The sequence below is a fragment of the Leuresthes tenuis genome, unplaced genomic scaffold, assembly GCF_036924035.1.
Source record: "Leuresthes tenuis unplaced genomic scaffold, fLeuTen1.0.hap1 SCAF_7, whole genome shotgun sequence".
Classification (NCBI taxonomy): domain Eukaryota; kingdom Metazoa; phylum Chordata; class Actinopteri; order Atheriniformes; family Atherinopsidae; genus Leuresthes; species Leuresthes tenuis.
The window spans coordinates 37,131,182-37,158,660 of NW_027325361.1; the positions used below are offsets into that span (position 1 = coordinate 37,131,182).

A 27,479-nucleotide genomic window follows, 5' to 3' on the forward strand; every position below is an offset into this window, starting at 1 on the left:
AATACTAGGTCCAAAGCTACTGCATCAGGTTGCCTCTGATCTTTCCAGAACCTTCACAAACTTCTGTTGCAATTTGCGACAATCACTCAAGTGTTCAGTCTTCTGAAACCACCTCAACTGTGACCAACACACAGGGAATTATGTGATGAAAATGGATATTACAGATTTCTCTGAGCAGTTGTCAGCGCTGCACTGTGCTGGTAAAAATGTAAGCAGTATTATGACGACTGCAATGCTTTTCAGAGGTATAATATCTTCTTGTCGTGTGTGTGCATGAAGAAGCCGGGCCCCGAAGTGCCCTTCTGCTTTATCAAGGTGGCATCTTCAGTAAAATGACTGGAAAAGTGGTTCTCAGAGCTTAGTTTCTGTTTACTTCACTTTATGAAAGATAAATGATCAAAAAGGACCTCTCAGCATTTTAGTTGTTTTTTTCTTTTTTTTTAAACTAGCAGCAGGCCTCTGTAAGGTTCTCAACATCTGAAGCACAAACATTAATAAACAACAATTTAGTTAAGATTTCCAAAATGTTATTTTGTGTGATCGATCTCTTACCTTGACTTTATCAGGTCCTGTGAGAGATGGATTATAAAATAGAGAAGTTAAACACCAGAAAACACTCGGTGGATCTAGGCTAGCTTACAGCACAGGACACACTTTAAAGGGAAACCTGCAGACTTTCAGTGCAGTCCTCTGGACATTGCCTTGTCAATCAAGCTGTACTCGCTTCACATAGAGAGCAAGTGATTCTACTTGCTTCAAATTACAAACTAATAAATGTGACAACAAAAGCGAGAATTCTTGTAATTGTAGCAGGAGCTGAGGGGGAGGCAGACACCAGTGGGAGACTGTGGTGAAACAGAGCTGTCAGGGAACCCCTTCAAGTAGAAACACGTGACTGTTACACATGTGACATGCAGATGGATAACTCTATTGTGTTCAGTGGTTTAAACTGTGGTACGCATCAATAAAAAATCTTAGAAAATCTGCTCAGTTGCCTTGTTTTTCTGACCAGTGATAGTGCTCATACCACAGGACTGATGAATAACATGTTCCCCCCCAGGTATTTTAAGTTATTTAAGTCGAGTAGCAGTGGCTACAACAAGCAGGATATGATGATAATGCTATTTGCTGGTTTGAAGCACATTGCAACTAATAGTGACTTTACCCAATCTAAAGTAACAACATCAAATGTGAGGTGAATGGAACAAATGCTGGGATTTGATGTCAGTTAAGCAGGTTGTTTCAAAGCAGACGGTGACACAGAGAGCTTACAGGAGCTGCTGTCAGAGTGTAGAAAGCAGGAGGGGATGGAGAGTGGTGGGAAAAAAAGCCCCAGAAAGACAAGCACAAACACACCAAGAACAAAGAGCAGATATAAAAGGGAAGACAGCAGCAGACGCACACGGCAAGGCCATGCAGGGCCAACTGACTCAAGAGCTGACGGCTGAGTGGTGATACTGCTCTTTCTAGTGTTTGGTAGCTCCATTCAGGTATTTTTACCAGGCAAAAGCACACCGTACTGAAATGTGAAATGCACAAATACCTAGTTAGTGTCGATGTATTGGCTGTTGGAAATGGGAGTACTGGACTGGTGTGCAGACTGGGAGCATCCTGCCAGCACACGGCCTCGTCAGGTTATCAACCTTAAACGTTTTGCTGCCAGAACAAACCCAGCAGAAGGTGATGGTCAACTCTGATTCAGCAGCACACCGCAGTCAAAGGTCACCGCAGAGGAAGAGGATATCTCCTTGACTGTTGGTGTACTGACTCCACCCACTCCGTGTGCATTAAGCAGTAGGGATGTCACGAGAACCGATACTTTACCAAGTCGATGCCACAATTCTAAAAACGTGACAGTAATCGTTTTTCTACAGTACCGTAGGCATCGTTGGTACCGAGGATGAAATTCCCCCGGACATAACGTGGGCACCATATACATCTACAAGTGTTCTAGTGTGCCGTTAAATGCCAAAGGAAGACGGAAGATGGCAGCTGATGCGACCGCTCCGCCTTGACTCGACATTGACATTGCAAAGACAAAAGACGTGCACAGATCACCTGTGCGCCAGTAAGCTAAAGCTACAGTGCACATGCACGATAGGTACTATCATAGTTCTGATATTGCCTGATCCCAATTCAAATGTTAATAGTGTATTCTTTTTATTTATTACTTGAAGCCTACATGCCACTGTTCTATATTTGTAATTTTAATAGTGTATTCTTTTTATTTATTACTTGAAGCCTACATGCCACTGTTCTATATTTGTAATGTTAATAGTGTATTCTTTTTATTTATTACTTGAAGCCTACATGCCACTGTTCTATATTTGTAATTTTAATAGTATATTCTTTTTATTTATTACTGGAAGCCTACATGCCACTGTTCTATATTTGTAATGTTAATAGTGTATTCTTTTTATTTATTATTTGAAGCCTACATGCCACTGTTCTATATATGTAATGTTAATAGTGTATTCTTTTTATTTATTACTGGAAGCCTACATGCCACTGTTCTATATTTGTAATGTTAATAGTGTATTCTTTTTATTTATTATTTGAAGCCTACATGTCACTGTTCTATATTTGTAATTTTAATAGTGTATTCTTTTTATTTATTACTTGAAGCCTACATGCCACTGTTCTATATTTGTAATGTTAATAGTGTATTCTTTTTATTTATTACTTGAAGCCTACATGCCACTGTTCTATATTTGTAATGTTAATAGTGTATTCTTTTTATTTATTATTTGAAGCCTACATGTCACTGTTCTATATTTGTAATGTTAATAGTGTATTCTTTTTATTTATTACTGGAAGCCTACATGCCACTGTTATATATTTGTAATGTTAATAGTGTATTCTTTTTATTTATTACTGGAAGCCTACATGCCACTGTTCTATATTTGTAATGTTAATAGTATATTCTTTTTATTTATTACTGGAAGCCTACATGCCACTGTTCTATATTTGTAATTTTAATAGTGTATTCTTTTTATTTATTACTTGAAGCCTACATGCCACTGTTCTATATTTGTAATGTTAATAGTGTATTCTTTTTATTTATTACTTGAAGCCTACATGCCACTGTTCTATATTTGTAATGTTAATAGTGTATTCTTTTTATTTATTATTTGAAGCCTACATGCCACTGTTCTATATTTGTAATGTTAATAGTATATTCTTTTTATTTATTACTGGAAGCCTACATGTCACTGTTCTATATTTGTAATGTTAATAGTGTATTCTTTTTATTTATTACTTGAAGCCTACATGCCACTGTTCTATATTTGTAATGTTAATAGTGTATTCTTTTTATTTATTACTGGAAGCCTACATGCCACTGTTCTATATTTGTAATGTTAATAGTGTATTCTTTTTATTTATTACTTGAAGCCTACACGTCACTGTTCTATATTTGTAATGTTAATAGTGTATTCTTTTTATTTATTACTTGAAGCCTACATGCCACTGTTCTATATTTGTAATGTTAATAGTGTATTCTTTTTATTTATTACTGGAAGCCTACATGCCACTGTTATATATTTGTAATGTTAATAGTGTATTCTTTTTATTTATTACTGGAAGCCTACATGCCACTGTTATATATTTGTAATGTTAATAGTGTATTCTTTTTATTTATTACTTGAAGCCTACATGCCACTGTTCTATATTTGTAATGTTAATAGTATATTCTTTTTATTTATTACTTGAAGCCTACATGTCACTGTTCTATATTTGTAATGTTAATAGTGTATTCTTTTTATTTATTATTTGAAGCCTACATGTCACTGTTCTATATTTGTAATGTTAATAGTGTATTCTTTTTATTTATTATTTGAAGCCTACATGTCACTGTTCTATATTTGTAATTTTAATAGTGTATTCTTTTTATTTATTATTTGAAGCCTACATGTCACTGTTCTATATTTGTAATGTTAATAGTGTATTCTTTTTATTTATTATTTGAAGCCTACATGTCACTGTTCTATATTTGTAATGTTAATAGTGTATTCTTTTTATTTATTACTTGAAGCCTACATGCCACTGTTCTATATTTGTAATGTTAATAGTGTATTCTTTTTATTTATTACTGGAAGCCTACATGCCACTGTTCTATATTTGTAATGTTAATAGTGTATTCTTTTTATTTATTATTTGAAGCCTACATGCCACTGTTCTATATTTGTAATGTTAATAGTGTATTCTTTTTATTTATTACTGGAAGCCTACATGTCACTGTTCTATATTTGTAATGTTAATAGTGTATTCTTTTTATTTATTACTGGAAGCCTACATGTCACTGTTCTATATTTGTAATGTTAATAGTGTATTCTTTTTATTTATTACTTGAAGCCTACATGTCACTGTTCTATATTTGTAATGTTAATAGTGTATTCTTTTTATTTATTATTTGAAGCCTACATGTCACTGTTCTATATTTGTAATTTTAATAGTGTATTCTTTTTATTTATTATTTGAAGCCTACATGTCACTGTTCTATATTTGTAATGTTAATAGTGTATTCTTTTTATTTATTATTTGAAGCCTACATGCCACTGTTCTATATATGTAATGTTAATAGTGTATTCTTTTTATTTATTACTGGAAGCCTACATGCCACTGTTCTATATTTGTAATGTTAATAGTGTATTCTTTTTATTTATTATTTGAAGCCTACATGCCACTGTTCTATATTTGTAATGTTAATAGTGTATTCTTTTTATTTATTACTGGAAGCCTACATGCCACTGTTCTATATTTGTAATGTTAATAGTGTATTCTTTTTATTTATTACTGGAAGCCTACATGTCACTGTTCTATATTTGTAATGTTAATAGTGTATTCTTTTTATTTATTACTGGAAGCCTACATGTCACTGTTCTATATTTGTAATGTTAATAGTGTATTCTTTTTATTTATTACTTGAAGCCTACATGCCACTGTTCTATATTTGTAATGTTAATAGTATATTCTTTTTATTTATTACTTGAAGCCTACATGCCACTGTTCTATATTTGTAATGTTAATAGTGTATTCTTTTTATTTATTACTTGAAGCCTACATGCCACTGTTCTATATTTGTAATGTTAATAGTATATTCTTTTTATTTATTACTTGAAGCCTACATGCCACTGTTCTATATTTGTAATGTTAATAGTGTATTCTTTTTATTTATTATTTGAAGCCTACATGCCACTGTTCTATATTTGTAATGTTAATAGTATATTCTTTTTATTTATTACTGGAAGCCTACATGTCACTGTTCTATATTTGTAATGTTAATAGTGTATTCTTTTTATTTATTACTGGAAGCCTACATGTCACTGTTCTATATTTGTAATGTTAATAGTATATTCTTTTTATTTATTACTTGAAGCCTACATGCCACTGTTCTATATTTGTAATGTTAATAGTATATTCTTTTTATTTATTACTTGAAGCCTACATGCCACTGTTCTATATTTGTAATGTTAATAGTGTATTCTTTTTATTTATTACTGGAAGCCTACATGCCACTGTTCTATATTTGTAATGTTAATAGTGTATTCTTTTTATTTATTATTTGAAGCCTACATGTCACTGTTCTATATTTGTAATGTTAATAGTATATTCTTTTTATTTATTACTTGAAGCCTACATGCCACTGTTCTATATTTGTAATGTTAATAGTGTATTCTTTTTATTTATTATTTGAAGCCTACATGCCACTGTTCTATATTTGTAATGTTAATAGTGTATTCTTTTTATTTATTACTGGAAGCCTACATGTCACTGTTCTATATTTGTAATGTTAATAGTGTATTCTTTTTATTTATTATTTGAAGCCTACATGTCACTGTTCTATATTTGTAATGTTAATAGTATATTCTTTTTATTTATTACTGGAAGCCTACATGCCACTGTTCTATATTTGTAATGTTAATAGTGTATTCTTTTTATTTATTACTTGAAGCCTACATGCCACTGTTCTATATTTGTAATGTTAATAGTGTATTCTTTTTATTTATTACTTGAAGCCTACATGCCACTGTTCTATATTTGTAATGTTAATAGTGTATTCTTTTTATTTATTACTTGAAGCCTACATGCCACTGTTCTATATTTGTAATGTTAATAGTGTATTCTTTTTATTTATTACTGGAAGCCTACATGCCACTGTTCTATATTTGTAATGTTAATAGTATATTATTTTTATTTATTATTTGAAGCCTACATGCCACTGTTCTATATTTGTAATGTTAATAGTATATTCTTTTTATTTATTACTTGAAGCCTACATGCCACTGTTCTATATTTGTAATGTTAATAGTATATTATTTTTATTTATTATTTGAAGCCTACATGCCACTGTTCTATATTTGTAATGTTAATAGTATATTCTTTTTATTTATTACTGGAAGCCTACATGCCACTGTTCTATATTTGTAATGTTAATAGTGTATTCTTTTTATTTATTACTGGAAGCCTACATGTCACTGTTCTATATTTGTAATGTTAATAGTGTATTCTTTTTATTTATTATTTGAAGCCTACATGCCACTGTTCTATATTTGTAATGTTAATAGTGTATTCTTTTTATTTATTATTTGAAGCCTACATGCCACTGTTCTATATTTGTAATGTTAATAGTGTATTCTTTTTATTTATTACTGGAAGCCTACATGTCACTGTTCTATATTTGTAATTTTAATAGTATATTCTTTTTATTTATTACTGGAAGCCTACATGCCACTGTTCTATATTTGTAATGTTAATAGTATATTCTTTTTATTTATTACTGGAAGCCTACATGCCACTGTTCTATATTTGTAATGTTAATAGTGTATTCTTTTTATCTATTACTGGAAGCCTACATGTCACTGCTCTATATTTGTAATGTTAATAGTGTATTCTTTTTATTTATTACTTGAAGCCTACATGCCACTGTTCTATATTTGTAATGTTAATAGTGTATTATTTTTATTTATTACTTGAAGCCTACATGCCACTGTTCTATATTTGTAATGTTAATAGTATATTCTTTTTATTTATTACTTGAAGCCTACATGCCACTGTTCTATATTTGTAATGTTAATAGTATATTCTTTTTATTTATTACTTGAAGCCTACATGCCACTGTTCTATATTTGTAATGTTAATAGTGTATTCTTTTTATTTATTACTGGAAGCCTACATGCCACTGTTCTATATTTGTAATGTTAATAGTGTATTCTTTTTATTTATTACTGGAAGCCTACATGTCACTGTTCTATATTTGTAATGTTAATAGTATATTCTTTTTATTTATTACTGGAAGCCTACATGCCACTGTTCTATATTTGTAATGTTAATAGTGTATTCTTTTTATCTATTACTGGAAGCCTACATGTCACTGTTCTATATTTGTAATGTTAATAGTATATTCTTTTTATTTATTACTTGAAGCCTACATGCCACTGTTCTATATTTGTAATGTTAATAGTGTATTCTTTTTATCTATTACTGGAAGCCTACATGTCACTGTTCTATATTTGTAATGTTAATAGTATATTATTTTTATTTATTATTTGAAGCCTACATGTCACTGTTCTATATTTGTAATGTTAATAGTATATTCTTTTTATTTATTACTGGAAGCCTACATGCCACTGTTCTATATTTGTAATGTTAATAGTGTATTCTTTTTATCTATTACTGGAAGCCTACATGTCACTGTTCTATATTTGTAATGTTAATAGTATATTCTTTTTATTTATTACTTGAAGCCTACATGCCACTGTTCTATATTTGTAATGTTAATAGTATATTATTTTTATTTATTATTTGAAGTCTACATGCCACTGTTCTATATTTGTAATGTTAATAGTATATTATTTTTATTTATTATTTGAAGCCTACATGCCACTGTTCTATATTTGTAATGTTAATAGTATATTCTTTTTATTTATTACTGGAAGCCTACATGTCACTGTTCTATATTTGTAATGTTAATAGTATATTATTTTTATTTATTATTTGAAGTCTACATGCCACTGTTCTATATTTGTAATGTTAATAGTATATTATTTTTATTTATTATTTGAAGCCTACATGCCACTGTTCTATATTTGTAATGTTAATAGTATATTCTTTTTATTTATTACTTGAAGCCTACATGCCACTGTTCTATATTTGTAATGTTAATAGTATATTATTTTTATTTATTATTTGAAGCCTACATGCCACTGTTCTATATTTGTAATGTTAATAGTATATTCTTTTTATTTATTACTTGAAGCCTACATGCCACTGTTCTATATTTGTAATGTTAATAGTGTATTCTTTTTATTTATTACTTGAAGCCTACATGCCACTGTTCTATTTTTGTAATGTTAATAGTATATTCTTTTTATTTATTACTTGAAGCCTACATGCCACTGTTCTATATTTGTAATGTTAATAGTGTATTCTTTTTATTTATTACTTGAAGCCTACATGCCACTGTTCTATATTTGTAATGTTAATAGTGTATTCTTTTTATTTATTACTTGAAGCCTACATGCCACTGTTCTATTTTTGTAATGTTAATAGTATATTCTTTTTATTTATTACTTGAAGCCTACATGCCACTGTTCTATATTTGTAATGTTAATAGTATATTCTTTTTATTTATTACTTGAAGCCTACATGCCACTGTTCTATTTTTGTAATGTTAATAGTATATTCTTTTTATTTATTACTGGAAGCCTACATGCCAGTGCCACTGTTGTTTTTTGTAATGTTCAAATGTTTTTAATAAATGAGTATGTTGAGGTATATGGAATTTATTGTTTAGTTTTTATTTTTTTACCGTGGTATAATTTCAGTGGTATTGGTATCGACTACTAAATGTCTGGTATCATGACATCCCTATTAAGCAGTAATGCTTTTTGTCTGCAGCAACATCCATCTGATTCACTGTCAACTGTCTCACCAAAAACTCTGAGTTCTATAAAAATCAGCCCTCAGTGTACAACAATCCTCTGTGTACCTGGATCTTAACCAGGTTTTTAAAAGCAGCAAAAATACAAGGTTTTTAGTCCATGGATTAAGTTCATCTCATGGCTCCTGGTCACAAGTCAAATATTATCCAAATTGGGTGTATGAACACAACACTGAGTTATGTGGAGAGTCTTTGGGATACAGCAGAGCAGGAATGAAGCAGCAATCATGCTGACACACAGCAGATGTTTCCAACCTTTGGTGGAATCTGTGAGTTTTGACAACAAGGGGTGGTAATACCCAGGAGTTGTATGATTTTTCAAATAGTTAACTTGATGAGTGAAGACAAACAGCCAGTATTGAGTACTGTATTCTGAGACAGAAACAATACTCTTGTGCTACCATCTAAACACGCCTTCACTCATCTGCCTGTTGCACATACACCATGTGCTACCAACACACAAACTGCACAAGATCCACCATCCGGAATGGAATCAATAAAATTGTTTCTATCAGAGAGAAGATTAATGGAATCCTTCCCACTATTATCACTGATGTATCATCAAGTAGAGCAGCTTTAGAAGTATCTTTAGAACCTGATTTGTATTTAGACAGCTTCTGCCCAGTTGATCTTTCTGAGCTAACAACAGCAATAGTCTCTTCTAAACCATCAACTTGTATGTTAGACCCAATCCCAACCAGACTGTTCAAGGAGGTTTTCCCCTTAATTGACACTTCCATATTGGATTTGATCAATCGGTCTTTGTTGACAGGATATGTACCTCAGACTTTTAAGGTTGCTGTAATTAAACCTTTACTTAAAAAACCTACTCTTGATTCAGAAGTGTTGGCTAATTATCGACCTATATCCAATCTCCCTTTTTTGTCTAAAGTTCTTGAAAAAATAGTTGCAGTTCAACTTTGTGATCATTTACATAGAAATAATCAGTTTGAAGAGTTTCAGTCAGGATTCAGAGTGCATCATAGCACAGAAACAGCACTGGTGAAAGTTACCAATGATCTCCTCTTAGCCTCTGATAGCGGACTTGTTTCTGTGCTTGTCCTGTTGGATCTCAGTGCTGCATTTGATACGATCGATCACAGCATTCTGTTACAGAGACTTGAACATGTTATTGGGATTAAAGGAACTGCATTAGGCTGGTTTAAGTCATATTTATCTGATAGATTCCAGTTTGTTCTTGTAAATGAAGAATCTTCCTCACACGTTGGAGTAAGTCATGGAGTTCCTCAGGGTTCTGTGCTTGGACCGATTCTTTTTACTTTATACATGCTTCCATTAGGTAACATTATCAGACAGCATGGCATAAATTTCCATTGTTATGGTGTTGATACTCAGCTGTACTTATCTATGAAACCAGATGAAACCAATAGGTTGGTCAGACTACAAGCCTGTCTTAAAGACATAAAGACCTGGATGACTCAGAACTGTCTGCTTTTAAATTGAGACAAAACTGAAGTTGTTCTCTTTGGACCTGAGCGCTTCAGGGAGAAATTGTCTAGTTATATAGTTACTCTAGATGGTATTTCCTTGGCTTCCAGTTCTACAGTGAGGAACCTTGGAGTTATTTTTGACCAGAATTTATCATTTGACGCACATATAAAACTGATTTCTAGGACTGCCTTCTTTCACCTTCGTAATATTGCTAAAATCAGGAACATCCTGTCTCAAGGTGATGCAGAGAAACTAGTTCATGCATTTGTTACTTCAAGATTGGACTACTGTAATTACTTATTATTGGGCTGTCCCACATATTCTCTGAAAAGCCTCCAGCTGATCCAAAATGCTGCAGCCAGAGTTCTGATGAGAACTAACAGCAGAGATCATGTTTCTCCAGTTTTAGCTTCTCTTCATTGGCTCCCTGTTAAATTCAGAATAGAATTTAAGATTCTTCTCCTCACATATAAAGCTCTTAATGATCGAGCTCCATCATATCTTAAAGATCTCATTGTAAGATATTTTCCTAACAGAGCACTTCACTCCCAAACTGCAGGTTTACTTGTTGTTCCCAGAGTTTCTAAAAGTAGAATGGGAGGCAGAGCCTTCAGTTATCAGGCCCCTCTCTTGTGGAATAAGCTGCCAGTAAATGTCCGGGAAGCAGACACCCTTTCCACTTTTAAGATTAGGCTTAAAACTTTCCTTTTTGATAAAGCTTATAGTTAGGGATGGCTCAGGTAATCCTGAAACATCCCATAGTTAAGCTGCTATAGGCTTAGACTGCTGGGGGACCTCATCTGTCACACCTTTCCTCACTTTGCTCTCTTTTTCCCCCTGTTTAATTTCTAAAATGATTTTATGTACATGTGACATTATTGTGGTTATTAACTTGTGTTTCCCTGTTCCAACAGGTATCCTTTGAATGGCGTTATGGTGTTTTTCCCCCCTCTTTTCCCTCTTTTCTGTCTTCTCAAACCCCAGCTGGTCGAGGCGGATGGCCACCCTTCCTGGTTCTGGTTCTGCCAGAGGTTTCTTCCTGAGTCTGGTTCTGCCAGAGGTTTCTTCCTGGTTCTGGTTCTGCCAGAGGTTTCTTCCTGGTTCTGGTTCTGCCAGAGGTTTCTTCCTGGTTCTGGTTCTGCCAGAGGTTTCTTCCTGGTTCTGGTTCTGCCAGAGGTTTCTTCCTGTTAAAAGGGAGTCGTTCATTTCCACAGTCCCTCAGGCTCAGGACGGGAGATTGGACTGAAGACAAGTTTCGGTGCAATCTGTTGGTTTCCTTAGCTAGGATATTAATTTTTTGAATTGGCTCTATATGAATTAATTGGATCATGATTACAATGAATTGAATTCCAATTGGCTTGAATTGGACTATATTATTTAAGTGCCTTGAGATGACAATTGTTGTAATCTGGCGCTATATAAATAAAATTGAATTGAATTGAATTGAATTGAACTGAAACAGTCAGTGGGCAGACTGTCAAACAGTTCAATTAAGTTATTTTCACAGCACTATTTCCACTCTCTCTGTGAACCTTTAGATTGTCTTATTTGTTTTCTGATTCAAGACAGGCTTCATCAAGCGCAGTCCTCCAAATGTCTAACAGTACAAGAAGATGCTACATGCAGGTCAAACATTGACTGGTTGAAAGTTGGCTTGAAAATGAAGGTGGCCGACAACACCAGATATCCTCGTGAAGAAGAGACGTGAAAAACAATCAATAATAAAGAAGCACATTTGAAAAGCTTAGTTATTATCATAACAGGTCGAAAGCTAAAGGACCAACAACAGCAGCAACACCACCAAAAACAGCCTACAGCTGACATTATTCCACAGATTTACGAGGCTACCCTCAGGTGGTAGGAACAGCCTATAAGATGTAGACCTTTATTTGCAAATCACCAGTGCAGAGCAGCCACGAAAGCATGCTGACACCTTTAGCTGTCCATCATCACATACAGACTTAGCTTTGGGCTATTGGTCAAACAAAACTGCACGCCCCTATGATCTGTTTTCCAACCTCAACAATCAGGCAATGATAAAAGCTGACTCGATGAAAAAATATCTGGAAAATTCTCATGAACCTTTACATTCAAATCTGGTTTTACAAAACACTCCTGCCTGGTCGAGGTGGATGGCCACCCTTCCTGAGTCTGGTTCTGCCAGAGGTTTCTTCCTGTTAAAGGGAGTCGTTCCTTTCCACAGTCCCTCAGGCTCAGGACGGGAGATTGGACTGAAGACAAGTTTCGGTGCAATCTGTTGGTTTCCTTAGCTCGGTTGTTGTTTTTGAATTGGCTCTATATGAATGAATTGGATTATGATCACAATGAATTGAATTCCAATTGGCTTGAATTGGACTATATTATTTAAGTGCCTTGAGATGACAATTGTTGTAATTTGGTGCTATATAAATAAAACTGAATTGAATTGAACTCCTCATTCTCTTTTTGTCCCAACAAGTAATCAGACCTTGATGTGAGTATGTTTGTCCAATTGTCACATACGGCCATACTCCGTTTGAAGACACAGTAATGATGAAGATGCACGGCTTACATCTAAGTATCAAGCTTCTCTAACATCTTTACAGAGCTCCGTCACAGCATTTGGGGACTCAGCAGTCTTCAGTGGTGTCAGTGACTGCTGGTATTGCTGTAGAGCCGTGTGGCCTTTTGTACACTGACAGTATCACCAATCTCAACTTACAGCACTGAAGTCTGTAAAACCCAAGGCAGAGTTTTTAGGAAGTTTACTTGATGCAGAGGATGGGGCGAAGGGGTCCTTTCCGCTGAATGGGTCTCCTGGGCCCTTTTTACTCTGAAATGGATCAGTGACATCAGAGCTGAAAGGCTGGAAGGGGTCACATGGTTTGGAAGAATCTTCTGTGCCAGTTAAACCCACTGGTGTTGTTTTACCTGAAGACACAAAAGATGGAGGTGAACATCATCAGCTGATTTTTTACTTTTCCCATCAGACTACTTCAAAACACGCAGAAACAAACAAACGTGCTGTTGGTACCCCCACAGTTGGATATGGTTGGACATCTTTACACGGACTGGAAAAGCAGCTGTGCAGCAAAGCAAAGTTAGGAAATAAAAATGACCTCAGCATAGATTTCCTTCCTCATATCTCTCTTCTCACCTTGTATTAGTAACACTGGATCACATTTGATCAAAATAGAAAAACACTCATTTCCATGTTTCTCATAGCTCTGCTCCCTTATATTCAGCTCGAAGATACCAACCAGCTTTCAAAAGCCACACAAGTTTCACATGGAAATGCAGCCCATTCTACTCAAGCTCCAACGCAGATCTGTATGAAACTGTCTTCAGGGTTACATCCCCCAAAGAAAGGACATGTAGATAAACAGCTGATAAAAGATGAACATGCAAAGAAAGACAACACCCAAAGGATCAAAACCAAAAGGGATGACCCAGAACCCACAGAGCCATTCTCAACAGTTTCCTGGTAAATCTCTTGGTTGGCTCTCTGCCCACATCACCAAAAGCTGCTGAACCAATTTAGTAACCATCCTGTTCACATTTACAGAGGATTCATGTTCATATCTGTGCCAACAGTTCACGGACATTTAAAACTCATTTTACTAATAATGTCATTTAACAACAGGCAGACAAGTGAAGGGGAAGTCACCTGTTCATTCACAACCTAAATCAAACATGTTGTGCGAAGACATACACCTGAGAGAAGCAGCAAGTGCTGCAACCTGAGGCCCAAAACAGCCCAGCAGCTGCCTGAAAACAGCTGCTCTAAAAAAGCCTGCTCAGTTAGGCTCAGTTATCCACGCATGAGCAAAAAATGGAACACACCGTTAATCATAGGTCGAGCAGTTTCTGTTATGGACAGGGAGCTGAGGCTGGGCCTGGCAGAGGGTCGTGGGAACGTTGGCTATATAATGTTGCCTGTGTAGGTGTTAAACCACAAGACCATCAAATACAACGTCATCCTATTACCAGATAGGGTTAGCAGTTCACTTCACACTCCATGCTGTGCAAAACTGTGTGCCTGCCAATCACTTTTTTCCTCTTTTAGTACACAGAGTAAAGATGGGAGCACACACACACACCAACTTGAGAAACCACAATCATGAACTCCACCCTGCTTTACAATGAAGTGGGACTTTAGTGCCAACTAATCTGAACCACACAATCACACACAGTTTGTACTGAAAGCCGTCAGTTCAATCAAGCAAGGAAGAACCAGAAGAGTGAACTAAACTCAGTGGGGCATCTGACTTTTAGCTACTGTGCACTGTCTGCACAATGACCTGCTCTGAATCCTCATAAACACACACATACACGAAGGAGAGGGAGAGGAAGGAAGTCAGGGTGTGCCTGAAAACAACAGGCCAGGCAAACCACACCTCATCACCTCCACAAGTGCATGTACACAAACAACAGAGCAGCAGTGAACAAAGATGACATTTTTAGAAAAGACACTAGTGTTAAACTAATCACAGGGTTATACAGAGTCTCGTTTCGGTCCCGCAACATGGAAGAGACTGGCATCAGAACCCTAACTGACTTCTAACCTGCTCTCTTCAGCAACCTCTGAGGCAGCAAGCATGTGGGACAGTCAGCTAAAAGCTACACTGAAACATAATGCGCTGTGCTGTCCCAAACACTTCCAAGCTTTTACAAGTAGCACAAAGTGAAGCATTAAGGGCAACAAAGCCCATATGTTAGTTTCATATAGATTACTGCACTTTCAAAGCCAGCCATGTCTGTGTCAAATGACACCACAGTAAATCTGCTGGGCACTGCATATGGTCAGGCGGGCCATCTGTGCGCTCCGAGTTAAGGTGAAATAATCCCAACTGAGGCACAGCATTTTGTGACAACAAATAACCCCACCTCAGTCACATTCCATACATGTTTAAAGTGCTGGCTGCCTAAAGCTGCTCGTCCTTTATGTGACTCTCCCCAACAGGCTGTCAAATTACTCCCTATTCAGCCTGAGGCAGACCTAGAATTGTACAGGAGCAACTCCTGGATGAGCCTAAACCCTCCAAACTCTTGTCCTGCCCTGATGATGTTATGAACCTACACCCTCTAAGCCTCTGCTCACCTCCTCCTCAGTGAAAGCAACGCCAGGGCTTTCCTCTGAAGGCTTGGCAGATACATCCTCATCCAACTTCCTGGATACCTTTTTGTCTTTGCCCACATCTGGCACCAAACTTGGATGGGATTTGTGGATGAACATCCTTCTTCTCTGCTCGGCTCTAACCCCGCGGCAGGCACCACTTATACCAGAACCTATGTGAAAGCCCCATGATGGTAGTCAGTGCCAGTACCAGCTGTCAAAGGGCATCCATGTAACAGCTGAGATTATGACCTCTTCAAAGTAAAGATGATAAGCTCATTGCTTAATCTTAGCCATGCCTCTCCCGCTGTGACAGTCACTGTACACAAAAGCTTTTGTTTAATGGGGCTTTCACATAGGTTCTGGTATAAGGTTCTAAGGTTTTATGTATCACAACATAACAAAATCATTGGGTCCTTACCAGCTCTTAAAATGAGGTCAATCCAACCTCTAACAACACATGACACTGTCATAATGTACTGAACAAAATGCACAAGCAGTGACACATTCTGACCCAAACAGACTAATTCTAAAACATCTCAGCCTCTGAAGAAACTTTAAACACCCTGAGAGAGGCACTTGCTTATCAGTATGTTTCTTAACTGATAATGGTTTCTGTGTAATGGAAGTGTGAGGTGTGTGTTGCTCCAGACTTGAAAGGTAAAGTGACACAATCAGAAGGCTTTAAGAAGGTGGGCAGCAGTAGCAGGTTGACAGCTGGCTGTGGCTGTAACATCATCGGTGTGGTGAGGTGACATTCCACGAGGCAAACTCCATCCTCTGCCCAGGGGCACCACGACTGACTGAGCACTGCCTCAAACAGCCACAAAGTAACGAGTTCCCAGGTACAGAAAGTCATCCAGGAATCAATAGTTAATAATAAACACCAGCTTTTATTTCCTAAACCAAAATGAAAAATGGGATATAGAACTGTTCTCCATTTTCAGATCATGGAGAAAAAACAGATAATGAGCCTCAGATTCTATTTAGTTTCTTTATTAATCTCAGATGACCTGGAGGTTATCTCTGCTGGGGGGGTTGGAGCCTACCCCAGCTGGCATTGGGTGAGAGGTGGGGACAGGTCGCTAGTTCATGGGAATATGTGCCAATATTTGATCTTATTTGCTGATATCTGCACTACACCACTGATGCTGGATCTGTGGTATTTATCACAGACAATAATCCGTTCAATCAATCAATAAAATGAGAATGACAGCAGCCTTGTTGCTATGGTTACAGAGAGCCAGCCTTAGTTCAGAGGGATGTACTTCAAAGCTTTCTTTCAGAGAACTCACATTAAAAGGAGCATTTTAAACAAAATTCCATGCTTCTTCACACAGCACACTTAACCCTAACCCTAACCTGAGTCTGATGTCATTTTAGCACACAGCGCACTCTTACAATAAAGCTGAAAAATAACATCTTTCAAAGTCAACAGGGACAAGAAATAGAGGAACATCCATCAACCCATTTTCTATACCTGCTTAATCTGTCGCTTGGGTTGCGGGGGGGTGAGGTACACCCTGGACAGGTCGCCAGTCCATCTCAGGGCCACACAGAGACAAACAAGACAAACAACCACACACACTCACACTCACTCCTGAGGACAGTCACCAGTTAACCTGACAGCATGTTTTTAAACGGTGGGAGGAAGCCGGAGAACCCAGAGAGAACCCAGAGAGAACCCAGAGAGAACCCAGAGAGAACCCAGAGAGAACCCACACATACACGGGGAGAACATGCTAACTCTAATAAATATGCTTCTGAGTCAAAGTCAAACAGACACTCACTGGTTTATCTTTTCATTTTCCAAGAGAAGTGATTGGTCAGGAGGATAACTTTTACCTGTGTTGATCTCTTCACAGAACCAACTTCATGACTCTGAAAACTCAACATAGCTCACTAAGCCTCTGCATCTCTCTTCCATCCCTCTGCCCGCCTGATAAATCCCTCTGAAAGGTTAAATAATGCAGTATACTGAAGTTAAGAAGTAGACTCAACTCATTTTAAAGAGCATCAAGTTTAGTTTTGATAATGAAATGAGCAAACAATACTCAGATTATCTTACTCTAATGCATGTGCACCAACACTGTGGGACTGAGGGCTGATCTATCGCTCAAAGCTAGGCATTTTTTCATCAGTGGGCTAAAGGCGATCAGCCCAACTCACCATCCAAACGTTTTCTTACTTCTGGGCAATTTACCTACTGATGAGCGGTGCTTTTTTGGCTTAATCGTGTCTTGTCTAATTCTATCTTCCTTCCTCTCTGATCACAGTTTCTACTGATCTCTCTACATCCACAGATCACCTTCTCTTTCTATTTCTCTGCTTGCCTGTCCCACCCAGCAGTGAGGGATTACAAGGATGCTGCAGAGGTGGCAATGACACTAAACAGAACTTGTCATGTGCTCTTTAGTTTTAATGCTAACTATGCACCTTTTCAGTCACTCATACTTTTCCTGAGCGACACAGTCAGGCACCTAATTATTAATAACGAAGACAGATAGAAATAGGACCTTTGACTAATATGACTGACTGTGTAGTGAACTTCTCACCACTGGGTGGTTTGGGTCTGGGAGGGACGCTCTTCTTCGGAGGCAGAGCTGGTGTGTCACTCTTCCTGCTGAACGGGTCATCCACAAACCCTGGCTGGAATAATAAACAGAGATTGTTAGTGGGGCCAGCACAATGCTTCACAGCTGCCCGGTTTTCAAATGTACAGTTAGGTCCAGCTGCTGATATATCATAGTTACACTTATATCATCAGTACAGCCCAAACCTTGCATCTGTGAGCATAGAGAGCAGGACTGAAGCAAGCAGACTAACACCACTCACTGATGTGGTCCACAACATTTAGAGTGCCGGGGCCTGCTGTTCGAAAGTAGGATAAAGACATCCAGGATAAGTGGGAAAGCAGGTTGGACAAAGTCTCATAAGTTCATCCAGGCTTAGTTGGTTGTTGGAGGAGGGGCGGCTTTGTCAAGCCAGGTATAACTAATTGGAGTAAGTGCACGGCCACTGCTTTCTTCAGTAGACCACAGAGACTGATGAGAGGTGTGGACACTTTCCTCCAATGAACAGCGGATCTAAACGCTGACGTAAGGTGACGCAGCTCATAAAACGAAGCACCGCTGCTGTCCTGAAGGTTGGAGACAGACTGATTAAATGAGCAGGTAAGTAATCCAAAACTAAAGCCTTTAATCACAATTGAAGTTCCTTTCACAAATTAAAGTGTTGCCCTAATGATAAGCAGTGGAAATTGATACTAAGTGGTGAATATAAGATCATTGTTGGTGCTTGAATAATTTTCTGATAATGCAGTCAGCATCACAGGTCATCTGAAAGAATAAGATGGAAGCTATAAAGACAATCTGAAGCACATGATTGATTCATTTATCTATTAACAGTAACCATAAGTCATTCTTACCTGAACGTTAACCCCCAAGGGCCGCTTTCTCCTCACATGAGTGCAGTCCAGTGCACCAGTGACATTAAGGAAAGCTATTATAGAAATGAACGCTTGTGGACGTGCAGCCCATCCCATTTTACCTACACATTTTCTTTGTGGATTTCATATTACCTGCGATTTTTTAAAAACGCTCCTTCATGTAACGCAGTCGTCTGTGGCCGGGGAATGTTACAAAAATGTGCACGACTGATTTAAGTGCCAAATACACGTGGCGGATGGCCCAGCACACGGCTCCTTTATTAAGATTCTCAGCATCCCCGATGGAGTAGAGAAACGAGCCGCTTGCAAAAAGAAAAACGGAGCGCAACACAGACCATCTGTGGAACCGTCATCGCGCGACTCCGGGCTGTGCGCCGCTGGATTTCAGACCCACACAGGTAGCAGAACAACTGCTACCTCATCATCCACAATGTCCTCCAAAATAGGACACACCATGAAGGAAAGGACTCATGTTCATGGGACGTAACATAGTGTAGGCTATTACTCTAATCACTGACTCAATTGCAAGAACCTTTGCAAGTGCAGCCATTTCTAATTACTCTAATAACTTCTAACTCTAATAAATTCTTTTTTTAAGATAATAATTTAGCCTACTGTTGTTTGTTTAAAACCGAGGCCAATGCGTAGCCTTCATCAGAACATGGAATGACTATAAAACACGTTCATTTCTGATCAGCACAGCCGCTGACTCCAAAGATAAGACAACAGAATCAACTGAGCCTGGTATTTAGCCTGGTCTGGAGCGGGCTAGCTGCAGAGAATAAATCACCATGGTAACTTGACCAGGATAAACTTGTCCAGCTTTTGAACAACCGACTGCAGGCTAAATTCAGCCAGGATAACCAATATATCCCGGCTTAATCCCTTATCTAGGTTTCGAACAACAGGCCCCAGGTTAAGTCAGCAGAAGAGCTTTGAGAGAGGACATAACAAATGTGAGGCAGCTGCTCATTTGGATTTTAAAAAATGGGTTCCCAGCTGAGGGCACAGCTTATTGCCTTATAACTTCACAAGGGGCCGTGAAGTGACACACTCCTAAAGGGGAATAATTGAAGGAATGGACTTTGCTGGACAACTGACAACATGGAAGTGTGTTCAGAAACTATGAAAACTGGCGCCTTTGTATCACATTTTATAGTTTCACTTTCTACTTGTGCCAGTACCTTCTGATAGTCTGGCAGCCAGCTGGCCCTTCCTTCAAAAGAGTCTCTGGGCTTGGACATGTGGCTGAAGTCTGCAAATCCAGTGGAGCTGTTTGTGCTGCTGCTGCTGAACGAACTGCTCCCAAATGGGTCTAATGAGCCAAACAGGTCTGAAAATAACAAAGTCACAGTTCATTTCCATCTGCAAGCTTGAATTATTAGCTTACTGACTATGTTCAACATCACTGAGAGCACTTCTCAAATTTCAAGCAGCATTTTCTTAAACTGTAATACAAACATCATCAAGCTGCTGTTGCCAGCACAGATCTTCACATTTTGTATTCATGAATGATGATCAAATTCTACCAAACTCAGGGCTTTTCTATGAGCTGAACTTAATATATATCAGCAAGCCAGCAGTGTAATCGCACCTTAGTCTGCTTAGCTGCTGTTTTAACACAAACTGCTTTTTTTGTTAGTTCTAAAAAAAGAAATGATACAATCAGTGAATTCTGCTGGGTTTGTGCGCAGCTGCAAGACACAAACTGACATGATGCCTTCAAAACTTTGATCTCAGCACAAGTAAACAGTTACTAATCCAGTGAGACTCTTCAGGAGCTGGACTGGAGCCCTGACACCTGGAGCAGAGTGTAAGCTAAAGTAGGCCATGGCTTTAACGGTGTCCGAAGATGTGCCACTTGGCCCACTCGTTAAAGCTGACCTGCAGTGTGAATGTGTTTAGAGGGACAAGTTAATATGCTGGAGAAAATCAAACAGCTTTGCCTGTGCTGCAAGGAAGAAACTGTTCACTGAAAGAGTTCAAAGCTCTCAGAAACAAAAAAATATGACTTCAATCTAAGCTCAACTGAAAACTGTTCTACCACTGTGAAACAAAGCCTTAGAATGTGACTGCAGTTCTTCCATGTTGGACGGTAAAGAGCTACATCATGTCCACAGGTACAGTGATGGAGCAAAAAAGACATCATACCTGTTCCTCTGGGTTTTGGCTGGCTCGATGAAAATGGGTCAGTGCCTGTAAAGTGACCGGTTTGCTGCAGAAAACATACAACAAACAATCACTAAAGTCTTTTTCCTAACCGAAACATGAAACCTACTGCAAGTGAAAATACGGTGACCCGAAAGTTCCATAGCTCTGTGTAGTGTGACTGTTGCTGTGCAGATGTTCGTCCTTCTTCATGCAGTTTGGAGGTGACTGAGGCTGTGGCAGGAATGCAAAACACTCTGTAGTCTCCTATACTCAATTCTGCTCATTTACAGTACGAGTACGAGTGAGTTGCAGCATGAAAAAACAAGCTGGGAAACAACCCTGGGAGAAAAGACATATAAAAGATACTGAGGCATCATGAACCAAAAGAAGAAGTCCTCACTTTCAGCTCCTCTGTCGTTTCGACTTCACTAATAAAACAATTCTTCATCAGTCAGGTTCCATCTTTCTTGTTCGGCAGCTGATGGATCGACTCTGCAGGATGGAGTCTCGTAATGGAGCTTTTTTTTTATTCAGTTTTATTCCACCATAAAGTTGAACTCAGATTGAGACTTTTTGCTGGTCATGTCACTGAGCTGATATGTCTTTCCGTTTGTGTCAGAGTCCACCTGTACGCCTGCTGCAGAGGTGATGGCTGCCACCGTCTCCTTGGTGATTCATCTCTGAGTCTCACTTCCATCCAACCATCCACAGTCACAGGCTGCTTCTCTTCAGCCACTGTGAGCTGCTTTTCTTCTCTTTAGGTGTTGCTGATGCTTAACTTTGGCTTCTCTGGGTGAAATCCCATTTCCTTCCGCTGCTTTCTTACGGTTCATCGGCTCTTGTTTCTGACCACTTGTTTTTCGGTTCTCTTGTTGAACATTTTCTGTTTTCTGTCCTGATGTCTTCCTTGGTCGACCTGTACGTTTCCCTTTTACAACCTTCCCGTTTTGTTTGTGCTGGCTCCAAATGTTAGACACAGCTGACTGGGAACATCCACCATCTTTTGCCACACTCTGAGCTGAATTATCTTCTTGAATGAGTTTTGGAATCTTTTCTAAGGTTTCTCCTGACGGCTCTCTTTTCAGTGTCATGTTTCCTGTCCATCAGCAACAGCTCCTCATGCTCTGCAAGGACTCTCTTTTATCTGAACACTCATTTTCACGAGTGATTCCTTCATTTTTCCTCTACTTTAAAAAAAGTAGGAGCAAATTACAAAGCAATTTCATGAACATTTTTGGAGGTCTTTCTCACAAAGCCATATAGTGAAAGCTGCTGAATTAAATTTTTTGTCGTTCAGTGATTTTTTTTTTCAGATTTAGTTGAAAAAAGGCTTTAACTCCTCCTTCTCCTCCTCACATTTCAGGTAGATTAGGTAAGATTTTATTGAAGTTTTCTGAGCTGGAGGGCTAAAATCATTTTGAACTGTAAAGTTTGACATTTCTCTTTCAATTCAGTATATGGAGCTAACAGAGACATTAAAGCCCAGGTTTATTCTGTGGGATTTCAGATAGCAGTTGTATTGATTCTGAAAAACCAGTGCAGTGAACCTGTTTCTTCTTCATACTAAACTGGACCAAGAATCAATAAAGGACTGAATCAATACACAGCATTGATCATGGCATTAGAATCAATAAAAAGTTATTAATTCCTATCATTACTGAGACCAAAGCATTAATTTATATACAAGTACCTTGGACGGTAAAGTGGCACTTTTATTGAAGGGGTCCTGTGGGGAGAAAGGATCCATCTTTGTGGTCTTCTTGAAGAAATCTTCAGTGGAAGCCTTGAATGGATCTGCCTCTTTGAACGGGTCTCCTCCAAACGGATCTGTAGCACAAACAACTTCAGTTACTGAAACTCACTGTAGTGTTTCTTCAGCTTTTCACTAACCAAGCAGCACCAGGAAAAGCTCAGTAACAGATGAGATCCTCAAGCAAAACTCTGTGGTGAACCTTGTGAATCTGCAGGAGTGTATCCACATCAGAGCAAAAAAAGTGCAAAATGCAGTATGGTGTTGTGAATGGGTTTCAGAATTACACATTTTGTTTTCTAAAGTTCAGCAGAAGCTAATATCACGCTGTGATTGTGAGTGTCTAGTCCAATAATGACTTCATCTGCAGTCAGCCTGTTCTCTTCACCCGGACTAACAGGAGGCAGATAGTGTATCAGCTGATGATTTGTCACACCCAACCAGAGTTTCCAATAAGGTCTGATACGAAGGTTGTGCTGTTTGCTTTGGATTACCACACGCATTTGATGCAACTCCAAAGGTCTAAACAAGCAGAAATGGGTTTGCTTACTGTGGCATACTGAGTCAGTGTGATCACAGAGTATGTCGAGGCGTGAGGTTTACTGCTGTGTGAAAAGCTTGATTTACATCTACTGAGCTGAGAACTGAAACTACACAATATCAGTGAAGAAGGATGTGCAACAAAAGTCACAGTTCACACATGTGTCAACCAAAGTCAAAGCTGCCATCACAAACAAAGGTCCCTCTGGGATCTGACACCTCTGACAACGTTTACTCTTGTGCCATATAGCTCATCATAAAACCATATGATGCACATGGAGAGTAAAGTGTAGTGGTAAGATTGCCACCTTTCATGTGGGTGACCTGTGTTCAAATCCTGCATGAAAGGTACTACCTCCAGTAGGGGTCCTTAGGCAAGACCCCATTACCCTATCTGCCTACCAGTGTAAATCGCTTTAGATAAAAGCCAAATGCATAAACATAAACATAAAGAACACAACAACATCACGTGTGAGACATGACTGAGAGAACCCCCGCAGAGGATGTTGGACACATATTCAATGGGGAGTTCTCTTTAAAAGACCAGGGGCCTCATGTACAAGGGGTGCGTACGCACAAAAAAAGTGGCATACCCACTTTTTCACATCAACGATCAGCTGTATCAAGAGCAAAATGACTGTGGAAATGTGCGGTGCCTCACGCCAACTTCAGGGCTGTCGTACGCACTTTGGGAAGTGATGTTGGGAAACTGTTATGATAAATAAATGTGAAAACAATTTGTCGTCAGACTGACTGATGTGCACATCTGAGACACATGAACAATTAACACAAACGTGTCTGCAATTACACGAGTGGATATAAAAGCATGCGCAAAGTGTTGCAGTGCATACCTTTAAAAACAATGGCTGCTTTAGCTGTATTGGAAGACATTGTAAATGGTGCAAGTGGAAGTGGAAGAGAGCGTGTGTTCAGAGACTGAGAGGATTTGCTGGCATATGATGACAACTGGCTCATCAGCCGTTTTGAGGGTAATCCTCCTGGAACTGTGTGCAGAGCTGCGGCCGGCGTTGGAGCGCAACACAGCGAGGAGCCATGCGCTGCTTGTGCCACAGTGATGTGCACGCTGGGGTTTAAGCAACCAGGGCCTTCCAGAGGGAGCTGGCCAACCGATTGGGACTGTGCCAGTTGACCCTGAGCCGAGCCATGCCAGCCGAATGGGACAGAATTATCTGCATTTCAGCAGGTATATCAAATTCCCACAATGTAGTTGAACAGGCCAACATTGAAGTGCAATTTGAAGCGAGAGTTGGTTTTCCTAATGTAATCGGAGCTATCGACTGCACACACAGTGCTATAAAAGCCCATCACATGATGAATTTGTATGTCAACAGGAAACATTTTCATTCCATCAATGTACAGATCGTATGTGATGCGCAAATGCTTTGTGGGGGTGGCCTGGTTCAACGCACGATTCATACATTCAGTAACAGAATTGTTGGGAACAGACTACAAGCTGGCACTGTGCGCGATGGGTGGCTTCTTGGTGAGTAACTTTATTCGTGTAATTGTCCTAATATTATTCCCCGTGGGATGCATTGAGCATGTGCGCCCCCAATTTCTATCCCGTCTTCACAGCATCATAATTGGTGGTTAAAGTTAGTAACTTGCTGTTTTTTGCTGGTTAAACAACAGCTTAAGATCTTTCTAACAAGCCTCTGATCATCTCTGTGTGAAATGTCTTTATCAGCCTCACCTTTTCCCCGGCGCACTTCTGCACTATAGGTTACTGTATGAACACGTTTGTTGTGATTTACACATACATAAGTATTTATCTTGGGGGTAATCAGAGTCACCCACACTCCCACACCCACCACCCCTGAAAGAGCAGTATCAGCCATAGTTGTGCCGACTCTCTGTTCAAACAGCCTCCCACGCCTGTTTTGGCCACACTTCGGCGGTGGGCAGCCAGTCTCCGCTTTACATCCACCTTAATATCGGACCACTTCTTTTTCTCCTCTGTTTGTGTCTGCTTCTCAGACCCCACAGCATTAAAGGCCTCGCTCACGCTCTCCCAGCCACTGCTCTTACGTTTGCTGCTTATATCGTAGGACAGCGTGCCAAAGAGCACATTATTGCGGGCCTCCACTTCAGAAAGTAGCACCTCCATCTCGCTCTCCGTTAAGTTCTTCTTTTTTCCCGTCTTACTCATTCTTTTTTCTTTATTTTCTGATCCTGCAGAGAGGGGAATCGCAGGTGGAGGGCTCATTTAAATATGATTTGCATATTTAAGTAGGGGCGTGGACAGGGAGGAGTCGGGTACTCCGACATGTGCGCTCAGTTCCACGTTGATTGGGATGTACAAAAGAAATGTGCTTGGATTCATGCGTGCACACACATTGATACATCCAGATATTTTTGTATGTTGGAGGGCATTTTGGTTTGAGCGTACGCCATGTTTCAGTTGGAAATCCACACAAGTCTTTGTACATGAGGCCCGTGGTGTTTGGAATTTGCACTGGAGTTTGTTTTGTTGAATTAGTTATTGATCAATATAAAAAGTGTTCATCAGCGTATAAACAACATATTAAACATTGAACAGGGCTCAGTGCATGCTGTAACTGAGCTCACTTTCCCAGGCAAATGCCTGAAGATGTTGATGGCTGCTTTGCAAAAGGGTCATTTGGAAGGAAAGAAAAGTAAAGCTACAGAGAAAGGAGTGGAGTGACAGGAGAGACTGTGGGTGGTACACAGAGAAGGTAAACAGGGTTACAACCTTTAAATGGGTCAGATTTGAAGGGGTCTTCAGAGTGGAAAGGGTCCGTGTGAAGCTCCTGAGGCTGGCTGTTGAACACAGACGGCTTCACTTTGAATGGATCTTCCTGTGGAATGGACACTTTGTTATTAACTGTATGACTTTGGGAAGCACTCTTCCAAACAGTCCAACAAACACTGACAGCTTATTTCCTTTCCTGTACTATACATCAAGTATAGATGCACTACAGCTTGGCTCCTCAGTCATGGAAATAATGAGAGTGCATATTCTCAGGGTTTGATTACTGTAATAAGATATCAGTCAGTCAAATGCCTTTTTTTTCTGTCTGCTTTGGAAGAGCAGATAAATACACAGTGTTGACAAAAATGTAATATCAGACCCTTCATATATTTTTTTTAGAATTTGATATAATCGTTTCAAGTTCTCTTTGAGATAAATAGTGTTTTTTTAACTTTATTTTATCATTTAATGGAGATTATTGCTGTGGAAACCTGGTGGATATGTGTATGTCTGCAACTAAAACCAATACATCCATCCATCCATCCATGTCAGGCAGGAGCTAGATAGAGAAACAGGTGGAAAAAGTTCAGGTTAGAAAAAAAATGAACAAGCTTGGAGCTCTCAGGAGGACACAGAAAGAATACTGAGGATGCAGTATTATACGTTTCACTGAGACATGGCTGCAGGAACATGTACCCGACCCCAACATCTTTCTACCTGGTTTTAAGATGATAAAAGCTGACAGACAGAACAGGAGCAGCGGCAAAAGCAAAGGTGGAGGTATCGTAGTGCTTGTTGACAACAGATTCTGGAGCTAATTCTGGACATGTCACTGTGAAGGATGTGCACCTAGGACAATGAACTGCTAGCTGTGAGTTTATGTCCATAATATCTATCATGACAGTTCACCTGTGTTATTCTGGTAGCAGTTTATATTTTACCTGACATTGCTGCTGACATACTTTCCGACGTCATCAGCTCAGTTGTTGCAAGGCTACAAAAACATATCAATTGATCCAACAGAGAAAATCAAAAATATGATTTATTCTATGCAAATGTAAAAAATGGATACCATTCCTCTGCCCATCTGATTCTCATCACCTCCAACAACAAATCCATCCACTAATCAGCAACCTGTGACCATATGTATTTTTAAAAAGTAGTCTCCGGAGGCTGAAAAAGATGCTTGGTGGGAGGCTTTGGGTCTACAGACTGGAATGCACTTTGTGAGCCACATGGAGATGATATCAAAACTCACAGATTAGGTTAACTTCTGTATGGAGAGTATTATTCAGACAAGGACAGTGAGGTGCTTCCTCAATAACAAACTCTGGATCACCAAAGACCTTAAAAAGCTGAACATAAAAC

The 27,479-nt window shown here is 38.6% G+C and overlaps 1 protein-coding gene across 7 annotated transcripts in view; it reads right to left on the reverse strand.

The window, feature by feature from the left end:
- The window catches only part of LOC140312418 (epidermal growth factor receptor substrate 15-like 1), a 110,024-nt gene that overhangs the window by 5,162 nt on the left and 77,383 nt on the right, over positions 1 to 27,479 (reverse strand). For 6 of the 7 annotated variants that reach the window (XM_072390250.1, XM_072390254.1, XM_072390253.1 and 3 more), the window contains 7 exons: positions 26,112 to 26,217; positions 22,778 to 22,914; positions 21,088 to 21,151; positions 20,121 to 20,269; positions 18,044 to 18,137; positions 13,142 to 13,303; positions 553 to 569 (listed from right to left, as the gene is read on the reverse strand). In XM_072390250.1, the coding sequence (XP_072246351.1) occupies positions 553 to 569; positions 13,142 to 13,303; positions 18,044 to 18,137; positions 20,121 to 20,269; positions 21,088 to 21,151; positions 22,778 to 22,914; positions 26,112 to 26,217 (729 nt within the window). Of the gene's footprint in view, positions 1 to 552; positions 570 to 13,094; positions 13,304 to 18,043; positions 18,138 to 20,120; positions 20,270 to 21,087; positions 21,152 to 22,777; positions 22,915 to 26,111; positions 26,218 to 27,479 lie in introns of all 7 variants that reach the window. The other variant, XM_072390251.1, reaches the window with a different exon arrangement.